The 21,905-nt window shown below is 39.2% G+C and overlaps 1 protein-coding gene across 3 annotated transcripts in view; it reads left to right on the top strand.

Moving 5' to 3' along the window:
* Positions 1 to 21,677, top strand: part of pvrl2l (PVR cell adhesion molecule related 2 like) — a 267,337-nt gene extending 245,660 nt beyond the window's left edge. For 2 of the 3 annotated variants that reach the window (XM_063898906.1, XM_063898905.1), the window contains 4 exons: positions 13,687 to 13,813; positions 15,401 to 15,458; positions 17,132 to 17,224; positions 17,639 to 21,677. In XM_063898906.1, coding sequence (XP_063754976.1) covers positions 13,687 to 13,813; positions 15,401 to 15,458; positions 17,132 to 17,224; positions 17,639 to 17,691 — 331 coding nt within the window. In that variant the 3' untranslated portion in view covers positions 17,692 to 21,677. Of the gene's footprint in view, positions 1 to 13,683; positions 13,814 to 15,400; positions 15,459 to 17,131; positions 17,225 to 17,638 lie in introns of all 3 variants that reach the window. The other variant, XM_063898904.1, reaches the window with a different exon arrangement.
* Positions 21,678 to 21,905: the final 228 nt, after the last annotated feature.

Here is a 21,905-nt window from a genome sequence, read left to right as displayed (position 1 = left end):
CACTTCTCTGAGTCTACTTTTCTTTTTTATTAGTCTGGATTTTGATATTGTAAATTTAGATTTGAATCATGTATATTCACCGGAGATGAACAATTCATTCATTGAATAGCCCACATATCTTGAGGGGCGTGTCTGTGTATGGGGGGAGGGGGGGGGGGGTCGAGTGCGGGAGGGGGATCGAACGAACCCTTCGATCCCCCCTGGCTACGGGCCTGATTAACTGCCTGATTACCTGATTCCGATCAGCTGTCTGGTCTCCGGCCGAGCCACTCCCCTCACCCCAGCAGCCGGTGCTCTAACCACACCCGGCTGCCACAGCTAGTAACTAGCGATTTGACATAATGAGGGAAATTATCTATCCAGACCTGTATTGTTTGTGGTAACAGGCTATTAACATACTTATTGCTGCTTTTAGAGTTTGGCCTTTTAACATGGAGGTCTAGATTGACTCCCTGAACCTCAAGTGGACACATGAGGAACTTTAGTTTTTTGGTACTTCATAGGCTTCAATGCTCTGCAACAGTTTGGTCAATACAAAGCAATGATACAGTACCAGAAAACATCTGCAAAGCTATGATTTGGCTGTATATGTGAAGGTTTTATGAATATTTAATGTAAACAGTGACATCACCTTTATGAATTAAATATTATGAAAAACTTATTATTTTTTATATGACGGAAAGTTGAATGACAGAGAGCTTTTAATAAAAGAAGCTGCAGGACCAGAGGCTATCCCAGAAGTGATGACTTGAGCTCTCTATTATTGGTAATATATCAGACAGATCAAATCCCATGCCTCCCCAATCCCAGAAATTTGGTTATGGTGTTAACAAATGAAAAATACAACCACGTCCCTAAACCCTAATCATAACCTAGAAACTAGTGTCACGAAAACACACTGTATCTCGCTCTGTGCTCCTCTATCCCTCTCTCTCTGTGCTCCACTCTCTCTCTCTCTCTCTCTCTCTGAGCTACACTATCTCTGTCTCTCTCTCTCTCTCTCTCTCTCTCTTTCTCTCTCTCTCTCTCTGTCTCTCTCTCTTTCTCTCTCTTTGCTACACTATCTCTCTCTCTCTCTCTCTTTGTAATGTAGCATCTCTTTCTATATCACACATGCATGCACACACGCACACACTCTGTTGCAGTCATCAGTGTAATACCCGGTCCCCAGACATTTTAAATGCGACAGACCATCTAAAAGGGTGAGAAGATTAGTCAGTGTGTGTACACAGATATGTAAATCGGTAAATGTGTATGCCATATGCTCGCAAAGTGTATCAGCTCACATTTATACAACAGTGTATATAATTGTGTGTGTGTGTGTGTGTGTGTGTGTGTGTGTGTGTGTGTGTGTGTGTGTGTGTGTGTGTGAGAATTTCAATCTTCAGAGGTCCACGAGCCACCTTCAACCCTCTCCTGTGTTTACCCCCCCCCCCCCCCATGACCTCATTGCCTATGCACAGTTACTCAGTAACAGAAAGCTACTGTTGCTATGGCATTGCCGTGGCACCAAGGTGTCCGAAAAGCTGTTTGAATGATTGACTGTTGATGGTTGGCTGTACTACTTATTTTCCTCTCACTTGCACACAGAAACACACAGATACATATAAATATGCTCTGAGTCCCAGTTATAGGGAGAGTAACCCACACAAACACACACACACACACACACACAGATTCTCACTCAGGGTGTGATGATTGGCTGTCATGACCCCCGATTTGGGTCTGTGGGACCTGAAGTTGTAGCGTGAAGTATGTTTGAAATGGGTGGTGTGGTGTGTGTGTGTGTGTGTGTGTGTGTGTGTGTGTGTGTGTGTGTGTCTGTGTGTCTGTGTGTCTGTGTGTGTGTGTGTGTGTGTGTGTGTGTGTCTGTGTGGGCAGTGAAGTAGGTTGAATATTAAAAGTGCTCCCTTGACTACAGACCTGGGCAAAATAGCTCTTGAATATATTCCCAACGCTCAAAATAACCCGTGGAGCTCTTCATATAACCTAATCTTCCTCCACCCTCGCGGACATTCCAACTTTCTGGCGTCGGCTGATATTGAATGCACCTTCAAATATTACATCCCACTTTTGCATTTTCATATTTTCATGCGGGTAATACCCCATCAGCTTAACCTCTAAACTGTGCTGCTCAGCCAGCTGCTATTGAGTGCCAAATTGACTCCGGAGCTCTTTGTCATACCTGCCAGAGTCAAAAGCTAAAGTGGAGAGGATGAATGTGCAGTTGGCACATGCAGAGTCAGATATTCAATGTGACTCGGGTTTGATTTTTTTGTTATCAACTTGACAATGAGAAATAATTCTGACTCGGCCAAAGAGAAAACATATCTCCAGTTACACTTCATTTCAGGTCTTCAGAGGTTACAGAAAAAGAATAGAAAGGGTAAGTAAAGCTTAACTTAATTAAAAGACAAATGGTTCAACCAAGAAATTCTTTAAGCAATATTTTTGATTCTGAATTTGATTACTTAAATACATTTCTTTTACCTGATTTAACTTCTTTTTTTCAAGTCCATTCAGTTGAATATCAGGGTCCATTACTTTTTCTCTTTGTTAGGAGTAGCTCCAAACTTCACTGAGCCCTTTAAAAAAAATTAAGGGGTATGATAAACTATATATTATCAGTTTGTAGAGATAAACAAATTCAATCAAATATTCACACAAATAAAAAATGCCTTCTAAAATGTCTACACCCTGCATAATAGTTAAATCCTGCAATAACTGAGCAGGATAGCTGGTAATAGTAGCAATGCATCTTCTAAAATCTATTTGAACTTCTTATTGACCGAACCTGCCACTGCTGCTTCAGAACATTCACAGCTTGGAAGGTAGGAAAAGCAAGATGCTTTACAGGAGACATATCTCAATATTTAGGATCATACTGCATACATATTATTGTTGGATTTTAAACCAGAAAGCCTTTCCATGGTTTAGTGTTTAAAAAGATGTGTTTCCTGTACTCTCTGAATGTAATATTCAAAATAACCATGTGGATCATTTGAATGGTTTCTAAATAAAAATGATCAATAATAAAATTTAGATTGCTGTTACTTTTAATGAGAGTTTTTCAATGTGAGATAAATGTTATATAATGTGACGTGCTGATATCTAAAATTGCAAACTATATGAAAAAAATGACACGAAGAAAGAAGATGTCAATGTGGATATCTAAAATGTTTTTACTACAAACAATTGAAAGATAGCTGAAAAATATGTCTGGTCTAGTTATTAAATGTTAAAAGAGCCGCTCTTTAGATGTAGTTTTGACTAGTACAATCAAAGTTGTACATATCTCCAAATAAAATTTCCTCTAGTGAGAATGTTATTGTGAATTAAATTCTGACTCGAAAGAATGCAATTTCCGCTAAAATAAAAGCTATGATGGATATCTAAAATGTAATTACAGATAAGTGTGTGGTTCAATAAATGTAAAAACAACGTGCTACATGACAGGCTGATGGGCACACAGCAAACCCCGGACAAGGTAGTTCCACAGGGATACGTGTTGAGCCCCTTGGCTTTTGGCAAAATGTTAATAAAAATGTAATAACCCTTATTGTTAGGGTCCTCTATTAAGTTGTGTATATATTGAGACTTATGTTACGCCTTATATAAGTACAGCAGTTCTGGTACTGCACTGTGGCCTAATCCCTCTACAGTACTGAAGTGATAACACAAAGGAATACTCAACTCTGTTGTGTGTTAAAACAGTAGATTTTCAACCTCCTGAGTTGTTGGTCCCGTACAAACCTCCTTTGAAGCTCCTTGCTTTGCTCCCCTCCTCCAAGTGATTTGATGTAATTTGACTAGGTAGGCGACAGCTCTTTTAAGCAAGGGGACAACTCCAAATGTCAGCTCCACTGTGATGGTACAGAGAAAAGAGAGAAGAGGGAAGAGGGGGCCTTAGAGAGTGGATTAAAGAGAGGAGAGAAAATCAGCATGGGGCGCTCTTCGACTCCTTTTTTTCTCTGCTTATTCTTCTTCTTTATGTCTTTTTCCTTTCTCATTTGTTTTTCTTCCCTCTTTTTTCCTCCAGTCTGTCCCTCTTTCTCTCTCTGAGTGTGACCTAGTTTGATCCCGAATGGTTTGGAGGCTGGCTGTCTCTGAGATAAACTCATTTGCTCTGGATCATTTAGAGAGCAATGCCATTTTAACTCCCCAATCCCCCCTCTACCCTCAATGCTACTTCGGAAAAGCAAGCAGCAGAATGTGTATTAAGTGTGTGTGTTTGTGTACATTTGTGTGTGTTTTAATCTGTTAAGTGGGTAGAGACATATGGGGAGAAAGGGCTCACATACAGAGCTGTCAGAAAATGAAAAGGGAACTCTGGCTGCAGATAAGGTTGTGAAGTGTGGCATATCCACAGATATCTGTCACACAAACAGCTAGAGCACTGATAGGCAGATTTATTCAAAAAAGGTCACGCTGTGCTTGAGCTTATGTGTGTGCGTAAGAGCTGCACTCTGCAAAGGAGTTACATTTAAAGAGCATTTAAACATCCCATCAGACCTGCCTCCCTTTTACTGACACACACATGCGTTTATGCTTGTTTGTTTGTTCCTCTGCAGGGTGAAAACGTCATGTACCAAAAATCTGTGGGTTGGATGGCTCTTGTCTAGTCCCAGAAGGCTAATTTGCACAATGATGAAGCCGCCTCGAAATTATTTATGATTTTCCCGCTGTCCCACTTCTTGTCAGCCAAGTTATCATCCAATGTGTCCAGCGCATAATTTCTGATCCTCATCCTTGCATCGCCCTCGTTTTCCATTGTCTTAAAACTGCCCTTCAAGCATTGGAAGGGAAATTACATATTTATGTGCGGTTACACAGACATCTCCAATCAGCATCGAAAACTTAGCCTGTAGGTCGATTAACGCAGCTTCAGCATGGACTAATACCAAAATCCTGACATTTACCATCAATGATTCAAATCATTAAGCAATTTCTGTGATAAAACCCTGTACTCTGGCTGCACTCGATGCAGTGTCTTTAATGTTCTCCACTTTTTGCCTTTGTCCACAGAGAAAGGATAAATGGAACATGAAACACTGGTTGCCTCACCAGCGGGTCTGATAAAGGGCTTAGCGTCCTCCAGAAGCCACTACTGTATCTTAACACAAGGCAGGAAAATTGCCACCTGGCTATACAAAACCATTAACTTTATCCATGGCTAATTTTTTTACATCCAAAGCAAACATTTATCTGGAATATTGGTTTTGGATGCAAAAGAGCGCAGTTCTAAGTCCTTTAACCTGGGAAAGACTTTTACAACTTCCGGTTCCGTATTCTCACGGTCAATCAGTTTTTAAACGTGTGTGGTTAGAAGCCTGAAATAAGATCTGTGGTTAATACAAGCATAAGAACTTGTATTAACTCGTTTCGTTCTGCGACAGTAAATACTTTACTGTTGCAAGTTGCTTGTGACTGTTGCTTTACTTGTGAACTACTAAAGGCCTTCACAGGGTAGTGCACCTTAGCGTTGGTAACGTGCAACCGTGATGTAGTTTGTTAAGCTTTAGCTTTTTATTTTTGCAGATTGCATTCACGCTTCAAAAATAAAGAAGTAGTATTAATATGTGTAGCCTATCTTGCTACAAAACATGTTAACGAGACCTGTTATGCTAATTTTTAGGTTTCATATTTTTAATTTTAAAAAGCTCTTTATTTTTTTCATACTGCCTCTTTTCACCCTTTTCTGAAACCAAAGCCCAGTCTGCTCTGATTGGTTAGCTGGCCAGCTCTGTTGTGATTGGTCAACCGCTTTAAGATGTCCCACCTTTTAGCCTATCTTTTACAATGTGTCGGAGCGCTAACCAATAGAAGTGTGAATGTTACATAGTGATGTCGGTATGCAAGGGAAGTAAACAAAGGAGTCCAGGAACTTTAGGATTTAAGCCTTTGCATAACATTTACATGCACAAAAACCTAGCAAGGGTAGTATTTTCCTAAATGTACCAAAAACTCTTCTAACGTTTTACTTCTTGTAAAAACGGTGGGAAATTCATTTAAATTCTCATTTATTGATGTTTGTATAAGGTAGATAAGGTCATGTATCATGATAATGAAATAATGGCTAAATGGTAAACATTTACCTGTTTGTTGACTTAAATTAGAGTATAATTTGTGCAACCTTTGAAACTAAGATTTTCCTGCTGGGGGCAAGTTTGGCTATGTAAAACAGATGCGTAAAATGAACTTGAATGTGTAACACTATTCAATTATTCTGAATCTCACAGAGATACTTCCTTCAGTTTTTCTTCTCCCTCTCACCTTTCATTTCTCTGCCACTCTTTTTTAGTCCTGCTCTCATACCTCATACCAAGTGCTTTGCTGAAAGAAATAAAGATTATAATCTTTTTCTTTTATTATTCATCATAACTGCTCACTGATTGTAGTAATTTCTGTGCACTTGTCAGCATTTTATTTTTTAGTGCCACATGTTGCGCGCTCATATTTGTGGATGTGTGTCAGTTTGTCGTTACAGAGTCGATGCAAGAGGGGCACTCTAATGTCGCTTTTTTTTTTGTCGTTTGTGACTGAGTGGAAGAACAAGAAGGAGGGGAATTGGGAAAAATAGGTGTTATTGTAAAGGAAGGTCAAAGCAACAGGGGCATCATTCTTGTTGGCAGTGCAGGAAAGAACAAGTGAGACAAGAGACACAGACTGCGAAAAAAAAAGGCAACACAGAGTGGCTGTAAAAGGAGAAAAATTAAAGTAAGTGAAAGCATGTAAGAACAGAGTGCAGTAGTCTGAAGAAAGGCTTAAAGGTGGACATAAGAGGCATAAAAGAAGAGAAAAAGTGTTAAAATGCAGCAAAGAGGACAATTTGAGAGAAAAATAATCAGTAGAGTTATAAAGCAAGTGAAAATAAGAATACAACTGAATAAGGAGGAGAACTGAGAGGCAGTTGTTGTTGCAGTGTTGCTCATGACCTCCCTCGGGAATGTTTAGACCTTTAAAATCTCCTCGCTTTTCCCCAGGCCACTAACACTCCCATCTACCATTTTTCGGTTATTGTTCCTCACCCTCGAACCCCTGCTCTCCTCCTTCAATACTTCCCCTCCAAGCTCCTCTCTGTTTTCCTCCCTGTCTTCCCTTTTTTATTTTTCACTTCCTCTCCTCTCATGTTTCCTTTCCCGCCGATTCTCTGATCATTTTGTCACCTTCCCTCCTGCTTGCCATGTTCCCTCCAACACTGAGTCTATTTATAAACTAACTGTACTTGGCCAGGCATTCAGGGAGAGAAACAGGATGAATGAAAGGAAGTATGAAGATTCAAGATTCAAGATTCAACTTTATTGTCATTGCACAGAGTACAAGTACTAGGACAACGAAATGTGGTCTCTGCATTTGACCCATCCTAGTGTTAGGAGCAGTGGGCTGCCATTATGTACGGCGCCCGGGGAGCAGTGTAGGTAACCAGTGTCTTGCTCAGGGACACCACGGTGGCACTTGGTCTTTCGGGGACTTGAACTGGTGACCTTCCAGTTCCCAGGCCAAGCCCCTATGGACTTCGCCACCACCGCCACATCACAAGTATGTGTCTTGTTTTGTGTATCTATAGGTGTGGCAACACATTTCGCTGAACATGATGGTGTCGTTCATTCAGGTAGCTGCAGTGGTATGTAGCTCTTTAAACTCATAAAGGTACTTTGATTTTTTTGAGGCAGCCATTCAAACTGCTTCATTCAAACCGCCTGTAAAACTTCGATTGGACTACAGTACTAACATCACTAAGCAACATTCCAACTTCTATTGGCTAGCGCTCCAACAAATTGTACTTGATAGGCTATGGGGTGGGACATCAATAAGCAGTTGACCAATCACAATAGAGCCGACCAGCTAACCAATCAGAGCAGAATGGGCTCTGGTTTCAGACAGAGGGTGAAAAGATGCGGGAAGCACAGCCAGTATGAGAAAAATATGAATGAACATTAAAGCATGTAAACATGTCACAGTAGAGGCACAAATACAAATATGAACCTGAAAGTGAGCAGAATATCTCCAGTTTAACAAGTTGATAGCTGCGTAAACTTTATGTAAGATATTTATTTTTGTATCGATTCAATTGACACAAGAATCAATGCTGCATTTTCTTATTGGAACACAGTTGGTTATATCACCATCCCTATGGATTTAACAACTGTTGATTTAGTTAAATCTGTGTGAAAGTGGCACTTTCAGCTTTCTGATAGAGATATTACGCTAGCTTTGGCTCTATGCTGTAACAATTGTAAATGTCAACTTTGTCGGACAAATAAAGGTATTCTGATCACATGATTTCTAATACGAATCTTCAGATACATTTTGTAATCTTCTCTGAAATTAGACCACCACCCTGTGCCCACAATTCCACCCTTTGTGGAAGTTAGTACAGACTCAGATTAAATTCATCTAAATAATTCCTTGCCTTCTGTTTTTTGATTTGATGCTTCAAGTTGTATGTCCTCATGTGATTTAGAATAACAATGTCTGCCTTAGGAATAACTTTTACTTTTTTTTTCCACCCATGTTGTGCACAGGGAAGGACAGTTAAGTACAGGCCTTGGGCACAATGTGTTTTCGCTGATGGCTAATATGCCCACACACTGGAATTCTGATAAGAGAGAGTAATGGGGTGCTTTAGACAGGGATTGTTGTTTCACTTTCATTTAAATTGCATGTGATACATAGCAATTTCCCACCGCTTGAGTGTCACTTAGATAATAGCATTATATCTGTAGATTTCGGGTATTTTGCTACTAGGCGATGAAGTAGGAAATGGCCAGAAACAGGAGGATTGAAGGTCTGCTGTGCTTTGTGCTCCGGTGAATTTCCACCCACTCGTTTTTTCATCTAAAAAGCAACGCTACAATATGAGGCTATTGATTTAACAATATAAATGTTTCATAATTAGCATAAATATTCCACTAACTCCAGCAGGACCCAGGGCTGAATCGCAGATGAGGAAATCGAGCTGTATTTTAGATAAAGAGGGACTCTAATGGAGGTGAAGGAAAGTGCAAGGTGCAGTTCTCTAAGGTCTCGGTGTGTGTATCAACAGATGAGGATGCGTTGAGCCCGCCATTGGCAGGAAAAGTTAGTAGGTGTATTGAATCACCACTAAGGAAACCTGCATGCGGGAGATCTGAAAAGCAGCTCTAAACTGATATACAGAGAATCACTCCTGCTGCTCATGGATGAAACATGTTTGGTTGTTCTGCTTTCCATTTTGTCTCTTAACCTCAAGAAGCTCGGAAAAATAGTTGTTAACAGTCTTCTTGCAGAAAGACGTGGAACAAACTTTGAGTGTGAAACTTCTTTCTTATTTTATTTGGAGTCACATAGTGATTATTTTACAGTTAAAATTGGAAAGACAACTTGAAAAAATGCCCTTCTGTAGCTTCTAACTATGAGAATCTTGGTATTGGATAATTCTACAAAATCTCACATATAGCCAATTTGAACATTTTACCAAAATATCTGTATATGAAAATGGAAATGGTGACAACAATGTGATTACAGTTAGGAAAAGATTGTGCTTAAGACAGATAAACTATGGTTAGGTTGTGGTTAAAGTGAGTATAGGTGGAGGTTGTTGGCAACTAAAACACTTTAAAAGGCTGTTCCTTACAGGCTTCTGGGCGCTCACTCACTAGGAGGAAGCCATGCTTGCACGCATTGATATTGTATATCGATATTGTGTTTCTTTGGATATTTGCTAAACTCATCACTTACTCTAGACAGCACCTGATTTTAAGCTCCAACAACAACTTCCATTCACTACCCCTAGTCCTTACTTATCACCACTCCTTGTTTTTTTCAAAGGACAGGCAATGAGGTTCTCATACACTTTGTAGCTATACCCAGGAAAAGTTATGTACTGTAATTCAGGTTTTTCCCATAAAATCATTTTCAGCAGGAAGTATACAATTGTCAAATTTCAGAAGCGGAGGAGGTAGGGTTAAATAGGTGAATCCAAACAAAAAATATATTTTATAAAAGAAGTAGATGGTCGGGTCCCGCACGAGACCAGATTTAACTAAAACAATGACTTATTTCTCCCGTAACTTTTCTATTTTCGTAGTTATTTCAAATCAGAATCCTGAATTCCTTCTAATCTAACAAAATGGTTTCCTGGGGCGATGGAGGTTTACGTCGTTAAGGCTGCATGTAACAAGCAGTAATTCCCACTTATTACTGGACATTCTGAGTATGCACCAGAAATAAGGAATACGTTTTCTGTCAGATATCAAATGAGTACATTGCCAAGGAAAGCTGGTATTTTCAAATATTCCAGGGGTAATGTGTTAATATAACATGTCATTAGGTTTACAGTATGGTATTGGAACATTCTCTTTATGCTTCTCACCTGATATGGCAGTTTTGTAGGGAAGTTAATCATGCATTTGTCAGGTTTTCAGAACAAGTGATAGGACTCATGGGTATCAACCGTGTCTGACAAAGGAGGAATATTGGTGAAACTTTGACAGAAGAACCTTGCTTCCTTTTTTCACTGTCGTTGAAGTTGTGCATACATTTAGGCAGATTTCTTGTCTCTTGCTTACAAACTCAAACTAAGAGCAGAGTGAACTCTATTGGATTTGACTTCTGAGGCATTATGCTGTTAAACCTCGCCTTTTAAGTACCATCAGGCTACTTACCAGAGCGCTCCAACATCTTGAAATTTGTTGGCAAGAATCCTCTCAAGTGCTTAAAAGGCCCAGTGTGTAGCATTTAGGGGGATCCATTAGCAGAACCTGAATAAAATATTCATAACTATGTTTTCATTAGTGTATAATCACCTGAAACTAGGAATGGATGCGTTTCCGTTACCTAAGAATGAGCCCTTCATATCTTGGGAGTAGGTCCTCTTCCGTCAGCTATGTTGCACAGTCATACATCTACAGTTGCCCTTAACAGACATTTGCAGCTCTGGCTCTTGAGAGGTACTTTTGCATTTTTACATAACCTGAAGGCCACTATAGTTCTCCTTCAGGCTTCTAAAACTGAATCAGCCACTGCAGAACTTTTAATTTTTCCTTAACTAGTCTTTACCCATTCCCATATCCATCCAGAAAAAACTCCAAAAGCATAATATGGCCCATTGGAAAGTTTTGTTCAACAAACTTAATTTCTCTACTGTGTCCTCGCATTCAGACTAGCATTTGCTGCCCTTTTAATTCCTCATATTTTGGGCTTTCAGATGGCGGGCAGCCATATAGAGGTAGGCGAGTGTGAAAATAAAAACTAATTATTTAACTGTATCATTTAAAAGAAAGAGAGACTGTACCTGATCAGTAGCCCAACTTTTCCAGTGGCTATATTTAGTCTTTTTAACTTATTTGGCATTTCCATTGAGATCTTTTTTTCTGTCTTAATTCCACCATCTGATATAAATAAGAAGATGGAAACTCACCTGTTGTTGCAACTTGCAGTTTAATACCTCTTTTTTGATTGCAGTAAGACAAGGTGTTAATGATGAGGAGAGGTGATGATTTCTGCCTGTTGAGGGATGTTATGAGAAAGCAAAGGTGAAAGGAATGTGTTCCCTCTCTTTACATTAATTGTGCATCTATCTTTAGATGATCAATCTTCTCACCTCTTCTCTAACCTTTCTGGGATCCATTTAACTTTTCACCCTTAATCAGATTCTGTTCCTGAAACAAATCCCAGACGCCTTTCAATGTCGCCTGTGCGCCGTTTGTCATTCAGCACCGCGACTCATTGTGTGTTGAAAATGCAGTTTGCTATCGATCACATACATCGATGGCAAACATTGGCATTGTAAACTTTGATCACGCCATGGCCCGCATTATATAAGCTTTAAACACACGCACACAAGTCACAGAGGGTGGATGGGATTGTGTGTGTGTGTGTGTGTGTGTGTGTGTGTGTGTGTGTGTGTGTGTGTGTGTGTGTGTGTGTGTGTGTGTGTGTGTGTGTGTGTGTGTGTGTGTGTGTGTGTGTGTGTGTGTGTGTGTGTGTGTGTGTGAGTGAGGAAAGGCCTGTTAGGGAAGGCCAGACTAAGTCATTGTCCGTCTTTCTCATCTCTATACATCTGCCATGACGTCATTATGTATCCCTCCTTTTTCTTTCCCCACTTTGAATGTATCCTTCTTTCTTCGCCTCCTTTTTCCTACCTCATCTTTCTCTCCCTCACTCCTGCCCTCCTCTCTCCCCCTCTATCTCCCCTTTGTTATCAAATGTTATCTCTTTCCTTTTTCCTTCTCCTACTTTCCTCCTTCCCCACTGTGTGTTCTGATCTATCTATATCTATCAATCTGTCTGTCTGTCTGTCTGTCTGTCTGTCTGTCTGTCTGTCTGTCTGTCTGTCTGTCTGTCTGTCTGTCTGTCTATCTATCTCCCTCTCCTTGAAAATCATATACTGTACATTTGGAACAGAACACCACCTGCTGGTGAGGAGTAGAAAATGCAGTCTTTCTCAGTTCATGCAACTCTCCAATTTACCTATATATTATCACTTATCCTTTGTAAATCTATGCATGAAGTTATTTTTCAAATGTTATCAGTAGCTGAAACTTCAGCATCCAACGCAATTACACTTATTAAAGGTTGCTTGAAGTTATTGAAATTTGATTTTAGGAAAAAATAATAATCAGGGCATTTAAGAAGGAAATAACTATTGTGGTACACAGAAATAACTTTTCAAATGTTTAAGGTTTTTGGTGGAAAAGTTCCAATCTGAATGTCTTTTTTTTGCATCTTTGGTTGATCGAGATATGTTTTCTTCTGTTTCCTAAAGCCTGATTGTAATTTGTTTAAGCATTTGGAAGGTATTCAATTGCATGTTGATGTGTTCGCGAGCTGTAACTCAAGCTATGCTATGCACAGTAATTGCAGTACATTTATTTTCTTGCAGTGGCACAAATTGGCCTCATTTTAGTCAAATAATCATACAACCATCAGCTTAATGTATGTAGTAAACCTAATTGAGTGCACAGCATTGGTGTAATTATCCTTTTATCATCTCTGTATCAAACACAGTGGAGTGCTTTTCTTCACCGGTAGTGATGAAATATGGTTTCATGACAAAATGGACAAAAAAGCCTGTGAAAATAATTTCAACCCTACCTTTTGTTGTCTCTGCCAAAAACCCTGTTAAAGTGGATGATGGGCAGAAACAATTTCTGCTGGTTGTTGTGTGCAGCTTTCTTTTTTCAAATGAAAGCACTACTGTAATGAGATGCTTTTACAGTCAATATAGTTGCCTCACAGCACTGAACAATCATAAATAGGCTTTTAATTGAAGTGATATGTCGAGGTCAGCAGCGTGAGGTTCAGCTTATGTGAGGCTTGCAAAGATGTATGCTATTCAAGAGTGTTCGCACACAACACAGCGCTTAGAGCTGATTTCATTTTAACAAGATCTCTTCATGCTTATGTGACTTATGTGCGAAAAATGTTACACCATGACAATATTCGCAGGATTAAATAGAAACTTGACCTTTGATTACCTGGTTCCAACTATATGATTCCTATTGAGATTTACCATGATGGTTCATTTAATTCAGGTATTATTTGTGTGCTGCTTGCTTTACACAGCCAGAGACTATTTTGTCAGCATCACGAATAAAATCACAAATATGAAGCAGCATTTAGGTGCCAGGAGCCATTACATTAATTTTAAATGAATTCCTACTAATATTCTTGCTCTTCGTCTTTGTTTTTTCTTACCAGAAGAGCAGAGAGTAATCACCCCGGGCCCGTCGTCAGGTGCGGTTATTGGCGGTATCCTTGGCGCCCTGGCCTTCATCGGCATCATCGTTGGCATCATCTTCTTCATTCGCAAGCACCAGGAGGACGGAGAGTAAGTCTTCATTAGCAACCCTGCTACGACTTCATCTGTTTTTTTAACCTCATGACAAAAATTAATCTCTGCTTCCGGGAGTAAAGCTCATTAAAACGTATTACTTGTCATGAGGGGACCCGGCAAAAGGAGCCTGGTCACAAATCCTGAACTGAAGTTTATAGCCTGAGTCAGCCTGGAAACTTTACTCCCAAACAGCCCCCCCCCCCCACACACACACACACACACACACACATACAGACACACACACACACTGCAATTCCTCCCCTTGGCTGCAGCTGCATATTGGAATTTGTCAAACCTTGCCTGTTTCAATCCCAGTTTAAGAGGTCTTTTTTCCAAACTGAGTCTTCATGCGAGCTGTATGACGGAGTATAGCTTACACTAAAATAACACATATGCAGTATTTTTTTTCCACAGAAAGGTTCATTAGATTCATACTTACTGAATGTGGCAGAAATGTTGCTGATGCTCAAATATGCTACCACATCCACAGTAGAATAAGATGTAATTTGTACTGTAGCATCTAGAAGTGATGACTGCTAAGTTCAGGATTGAAGCATTCTGAATATTTAAACCATAAAAATGATTCATAGGCCACTCACACAATATATCATGAAATGACCCCTGGCCTGAAATTACAGGGAAATTACATTCCTTAAAGCCTCATATCATAATTTGTTTCCAGCTCGGGTTGTCCATGTGGCTTCCGTTGTGGCTGATGAATTCACTCTTAAGACACAGCATGCTCTATAAGCTACAGTGTGAGAGATAATGTATCAACCTGATCTGCAATGTATATGTACTGCATATTTCACAAGCGCACAAATGAGTACAGAGGGGATTGTCTTTGTGTTGGAGGAGGCTGGCAAAAAGGCTAGGCCAAGCAGTTAACTCTGTAGTGTATGTTCAAAACTTATATAGAGAGAGATATAGCTAGCTTTTAAAAAATGTAAACAGTAAGGCCTATATTATTACTCATCTCTTAAATTGTTTTAGTGGAATGAATTCATAATTCGCTCGACCTTACAATTGCCAAATTGCCAAAATATTTTTAAAAGATAAGAGATGATTGATTCCAGATTTCGCTATTAGCTCATTTTCATACGGAGTCCCTAGGCAGCTACACACATACAATTTAAAAGAGAGTAAAAAACATTACATAATCTCTATCATACAAACAGTTATAACTTAAAGACAGTATGAAGCTCGGATCAACATATAAATACCAGCCCAGTTATCATAAAATTACAATTTATTCTGATAAGCTGTAATTTCTGATCTTTACTTTAAATGCAGATTTCTCTTTCAGTACAAACATAACTTCACAATTCAATCACAGCTTCCTATTTGAAGTGCAAACACGTTTAAACCACACACGAAACTCACCACTTGAAGGATTCATAAATACAGTCTGTATTGAATTTCACCCCAATGGGATGTCTTATGAGCTCAATATTCCAACTCTTTCCATATCCCTGTTCTCACAGTTGCCTAACTTGTTTCTTTGTTTTTGTACAAAATAAATCTGACATCCTAACGAAGCAGCGATCAATACCACATTATCTTTGTCTTTTCTCCAATCAGGGGCCCCCCCAAGCACAAGCCCCCTCCCCCTGTGAAGGCAGGGAGCTCGACAGAGATGGTGAGTGGCTGACATGAATGCAAATCAATCTTTATTGTCCCTGCGACTATATTCTACACACACAAACACACACACACACACACGCAGTCCATTAGGCTAGCCATAATGGGGCTAATGGCTATTGATTGGAGATCTGAGTTGGCTTATGTGTGTCGAAATAATTAGCTAGGTTTGTAAAGAGCTCCATTAGAGCCCTCCTCTCCTCCTCTTCATTCCATCACATTGTGTTGTGTTCCTAACACATTATGAAATGAGGCTCAAACTCTGCAATTTAATTTTGATTAGCTGTATAAAAGATGTCTGAATGCCTATTTGAACAGGGTTCAAGGGGTTCACCAGTGACGGTTTATTAGACATCTACTAACAGTTTTGAAAAGCACCATCTGTGGATCGTGATTTAAATAAAGCATTATCTCTTTCGGGCTATTTCTAAATCCAATCAAGCATATTGTCTTTCACGTTCAAGTCAAGTCACAAAAAGAAAACTGCAAGTCAGGAGTTCTCTGTATGCGGAATAAAATAAACAAACATTCAACATGTTTACCTTCAAAGCTTTCTAACAACAGTTTATCTTAATTCAATGTCACTATAGATTATATCTAAATGATTCTTAATTGTTCTGCCAATTATGTTGAAAATGTAATAATCAGAATTATCGTCAGATGCAACATTTTTCCTAATCAAATTAAGCTTCTGCATGGGGTTGGTTGAGGGTGGATGTCAGACTGTGACAGTGGGCTTCACTTCCTGAGTCCTGTCTGTGGTTATGTAAATGCAACAACAGCCAATGATCTAAGACTCTTTCTCTAATGTGAAAGAGGAAAAACTTATATTTTAGTGCTGGTGCATTTAGGGCAGGGCAACAAGGAGAAAATCACATTTCACAAGATTACTGATAGATAATAAGTGGCTAAGACAAATAATTGAACAGTTAGAACAGTCTGGCAATATTTAGAAAACCAAATCACCTACCATAATGTAGCCTAAAAAAACAAGAAAAGACTAAATGACTGCGATATTACGATATCTAAATCTTAATATCATATCTTGTCTGATAGATCTGATAGTGCAAATACATACTGGTATCTTGAGTGTGTATTAACACACAAACTGTGTGATGAGAAAACCCAGAAAGTTTATTTATGCTACCTCCATCATACAACATGGAATTCAACCAACCTTTCAGAATTGACTCACCTTCATATTTCACATACAGTAGAGGTTCATAAGAATAAACAACAACAACAACAACAACAACAACAACAACAATGAATATAATCAAAGCGTTATCACCAACAACATTTTTTATAATAAAATTAAAAATACAAACTGTTTGCTTTAACAATGCCCACACATGCCATGGGTTAAAACATTTTTAAAAAGAGGCAATATTCTAACAACAGGAACAACTTATATGTGTTCGCTTAACTCCCAGCATGTAAATAGAAACAAGATGTGGTTTGTTCAGGACACTGGAAAGCCCAGGATGTACTTTTTACAGTGCTTCACACTTAAATAAACTGCATGCATTGGTCCTGGGAGGCCTCTAAGGCTCTAGTCTACTGCTCTCTTATGCAGTTAACGTAAACTTTGCAATTCTTCGCCTCTCTTGTGTATTGCTTTGTTTCTGAGTTGTTCTCTTCGCTGTGCTGATGTGCTTTCTGTGCGTGCAGCTGAACAAGCCATCAGAGCCTCCCACTGCCACAGAGACGTTCCCTCTCAGCCCAGAGGTTTACTACGAGACCACAGGGGGGGAGCCTGTCACGGTAACTCAAACTGCACCATCACTAAAGCATGTCTTTACTCACTTTCTGTCACAGTGGCCTCCATCTCTGTTTCGACAGATACACACTGTGATGCAGGGAAGCCGTAGAGTTTGTACTTCAAATTAATCAAATGATGTTAATATAAGACTTGTTATGTAACTTTAAATTAGAATAGAAGTCCTTTGCACCTTTCCTTAATGTCCCATAATTCTTCTGGTATTTAAAGGAGTTTTAATACTGACATGTATGTAAGTCTTCAGGTGATTTATTATTTATTTTATTGCATATTTTGCTTTAACATCTTATGTTAGTCACAAAACCAAATGTCCCCACCCTTAAATAATAAAGTGATTTGATTCTGAGTTGATGTATTCTATTTATATTTAATGTAATATCATTTTTGACATCTTTCAGAACCTGGACGACGGCGGGGCCCTGAACGGTGGTGCCCCCCCAGTCTTGGGTGACAATGCCAAATATGACAAGGTCAATGAGCTCAAAGACCACGCCAATGACGGTCTCCGTGGCAGTGACTTCGATTCCTCCAATCACGACCAACCGGCTGCCAACATCTCTCGTGGCGAAAGCTTCGTATCTCCCGCCATGTATGTGTAACCGTGGCAACCATAGCACCTCATCACGGGCAAATGGGCAAGTTCCAGATCACCTAAATTTGCATGAAAAGCAAAGGCGAGGACACTGGTTTCCACATTTAAAATATCATCTAATATTCAAAAACGGTACGTTGTATCCTACATGATTTTAATTGTTAATTATTTGCTGGGCACATTTAGAGGGTGTTATGGGTGTTTTGCGTCTCCCATTTAAACAAGTTCTTAACTATGTTTTCATTTCTGGTGAAGCCAACTGACAAATAGGAATGTTAGAAAGGGGGAAAAAGAGGCTTTTCAAATATCTGGTTATTAAAGTACAAAATATAAAAGTTTTCAAAGCTATTTAGGCTGCAAACACAGTGTAGTTCATGATATCTGACAAGCCAGGTAGCCATTGAAATCATATGTGCATAGCATGTAATGAGGCGGTCTTTTACAATATGTTAATTACATGGTTGAGGGATGTTGCAATGTAGGTGAACTGGAACACTCCCCTCTGCTAATTAACACACCTTTCTTTGCCTGTGTGATGCTTGCCAATCTGAATTTCAGCCAGACAACAGCTTTCAAGGAGATACAGTATGAAATATTATATGCAATATTCCGTGCCATGAACGTACAATTTCCCCATCGCAAAAAAAATATTTTTAAGTGAAGCTTTTACTTCTGGGCTTTTCTGTTTACAGCTGTGGAAAGTGATTTAAACATCTTTTCCTCTCGTGATAGAGATAAAACATCAGGCTTGTACTACAGAGAATAAAATACAATCTTTAGATTGTTTTCAAGTACTCTTAATCAACTGTTGATTAGATGGCATTTCGTCCCAATTACTTCTGGCTCTCCCAGCAGCTTCAATTAATATCTCAAGATGTTTGAAAGTATTTCAGTTATTTTTCAACTTTCACAATAATCAAGAAAAAATAAACATAAGCATTTTCCAGTCTTGCCAAGGCTACAGTCCAGTGAAGAAACATTCCACTTTATTATGTTGTCAAAGAGCCTCAGCTGTCCCCGGAGCGCAGGGCGGCTCGTTAGCACTAACGAAGAGGAAGTGACATCGTTTTGAAGCTCGGTAACCTGGCAACATTACATAATTAACATTCCATGATTCATAATTGCAAGAGTAGTTAAGGCTGTTTGTCTTGAGGAGATGAAAGACAGTTTACAGCTGACCACACGCACACCACAGGGTTTTTACGTATACGCACACACACACACACAAACACACACACACACACACACAACAATACCAATGTATTCAATCCTCTAATAAATCCAACTAATAAGGCTGAGAAAAATGTTAAAGGAATGTAATTTGAGTGTGAAAATGCTCGACATGTATTAGACAAAGTACTGCCATTACAGCCATTTTATCAGATTTAAAATGGTCACACACTGATATATGCAGAACATTTCACTGATGTAGAAAATATGCATTCTGCATTTTTTCCTCCAAAAAAGAGAAAAAGGTGAGCAACAGCTGTGCCTGGCTGAATCAAAAATTGGTCTTCATAGATGTCAGACGGTACCAAATGATGAACAAACTGTGTAAATAATATTGATACTATTGATGAATAATATATTGTTGGTGAAATGTGTACACATAAAAAAAAATAAACAAGTGTAGGTGTTATCAGTGCCTCTGTACAGGGGAATGGAAGTTTGTTAAATGTCAAATTGAGCGATTTAAAAAAACAAAGTGTATATTACTATTTTACTTTTCACGGGTATACATTGAGGTTGTCACTTAATACTAAAACGTTTTGAATATATGAAAAAAATACGAAATGGTGTGGATTTTACTCCTTGTTCATAATACTCTGCATGGCATGATCGGTGGCTCGTTGAAACACTTTCCCAAGGCTGTTTGCAGAATATTCTCCATTTGTAAAAACATTTTGAATGTCAAAAAATGTGAAAAGCTGTTTTGTTTTTTTAATACCTGTCCCAATGTGTCTGTCACATTTACGCACACCACAAGCACAAGTCCAATATAAGTTGAGAGAGGGGGAGCTTTTTTTCTTTTTGGTCTTGTCTTGGCAGGCTTCATGATTTTGTGTTTAGCTCTGTTCTGAAAACGCAGTCAGCATGGAATCAGAATCTCACGTAGAGGTGCAATCCTTCGTCTCTCGAGTCCTTGCAGAAGACCTTGAGACAAACAACTAATGTATCTTATGTAACCTCAGGATACATTTGTGACAAGGTTAACCCAACAGTAAAAATCACCCAAAAATGCACAGTCAGGTGGTGGATACACTGCATTTGTAATCAAGTATGAAGGTTAACAGGGACATAGGAACAGATTAATCGAATGATATGATCACAGGGAGGAAATGTTGGAAGTGTGAAAAGATTCCGAGAAGAAAAAGGAGAAGTTCCTTATCACAGATTTCCCATTTTAAAGGTCGGCAAAAAAATGCAATATTAATTTTTTTCTGACGTATGACAATCATTTGTTAATATCAAAACGTGGCTAGCTTTGATGGAGAGGTCTTCCTTGTTTGTGTATATTTTTGTCATTATGGAAGTACCATTTCATGCTAAATGCTAGCCTTATGTTACATGCTAACTGGATATTGTTTAATTGGTTTAGTTGCATTATTTGGTCTACGACAGATGCAGGATAGGCAGGGACTTCTTTGATAGCTAACAGTGAAAAAGTTACTTTTTTTTTTGGTAAAAGGGAATTTCTGCATGCTGCATGGACCAAAGGAAGATTTACTATTCCCAGTTGAGTGAGACCAGTCGGAAGCTCATGACACGTGCCTGGCTTTCTGACTCCTTATGGTGCAGTGTCAGACAATGACGTATATCCCTGTCAGAGAACAAATCCTGTCACAAAGTGGAATTAAATGTGACGGCTTTGCTCATTGGCCTGCAAATTAATTCCCTTAAATGATTGAATATTTATTCTTTTGTGGATTAATGTGTTTAATGTGTTTGCCAGCGGGCGACTGTTGATAGATTGAGCATACGGAAAAAGACAATCATTGGGAACCATTAAAACAGAGACCAATGACTCAGCAAGCATTCGCTATTGAGTTTCGGCTCCTCCGTCTTGTGTGAGGCATAGTTCGGTTTTACCCAGAGCCTTACGTTTGATAGTGATGCATCATTTGGAGATATCTTGAATTAGAATCTTGACTTCGGCAGGAATGAAGTCATGAAGCTGCCAACTAAACGGAAATTACAAAGAAGCATTAACTCCGAGTCAGTTTAAAGGCGGTATTTGTTTAAGATGGTGATGTGGGAGAACTGCAGTAATTTCAGATGCATTAGCAGTTAAAACAAGGCCCCGGGTCCGTCCCATCTGTAACAGCTGCAGTGTTGCATTCTGGCCAAGGTATTTACTCCGTCTCCGCATTTCGATGCCAGAAACACAAGCTGTGAATGTCCTCAATGACGCTGTTCGGTCTGAATTCGATCCCGTCCCTCATTTGCCCTCGTTATTTTTTATTCCCCCCCCCCCCCCTCTCCCTTCTCTCTCTTTCATCCATTGTCATCACAGCTTTTCATCACGGAGCCAGACGTGCCTTCTTTATGTTATTTTTAGCTTTTCAATTCTCACACTTCTTGTCTGACAGTAGTACGGATGATGAAAGGGGGAAAACACACCAACACATGATGGGTTTGACATCCAGGATGACAATGCTAAAATAAATCACACACACACACACACACTCTGGAGATATAATCATATATTTTTGGGTGTCGATTTTCTTTCATTTACTTTCATTTTTTGTATCTCAGATCGATTATGATTTTGTATGCTTTTTGGGAAACCTATTGTACCTGTTTACAGATCATTGTCTTGTCAAATAAAATGTAAACCGAAATAACAGGAGGTCTTGGTGGTTATTAGCCCTGTCAGTTTCCAGGGATCAAGAGTGGAGCTGAGAAACAGCGTGCCAGATACCTGGTAAGTCTATCACCTTTTTAATATTTACAAATAATGACCAGATTTAGAGTGATGTCCTCCTGTATTTGATGCTCTCTCATTCGAACAGAATTGTTTATTGTTGTGTAAGAGGCCAAAAGGACTCTTACAGAGTTTGTAACTCCCCATC

Source organism: Eleginops maclovinus, chromosome 13 (genome assembly GCF_036324505.1).
Source record: "Eleginops maclovinus isolate JMC-PN-2008 ecotype Puerto Natales chromosome 13, JC_Emac_rtc_rv5, whole genome shotgun sequence".
Classification (NCBI taxonomy): domain Eukaryota; kingdom Metazoa; phylum Chordata; class Actinopteri; order Perciformes; family Eleginopidae; genus Eleginops; species Eleginops maclovinus.
The sequence above is the reverse complement of the archived record's forward strand: the minus strand, read 5'-3'. Positions and strand labels throughout refer to the sequence as shown.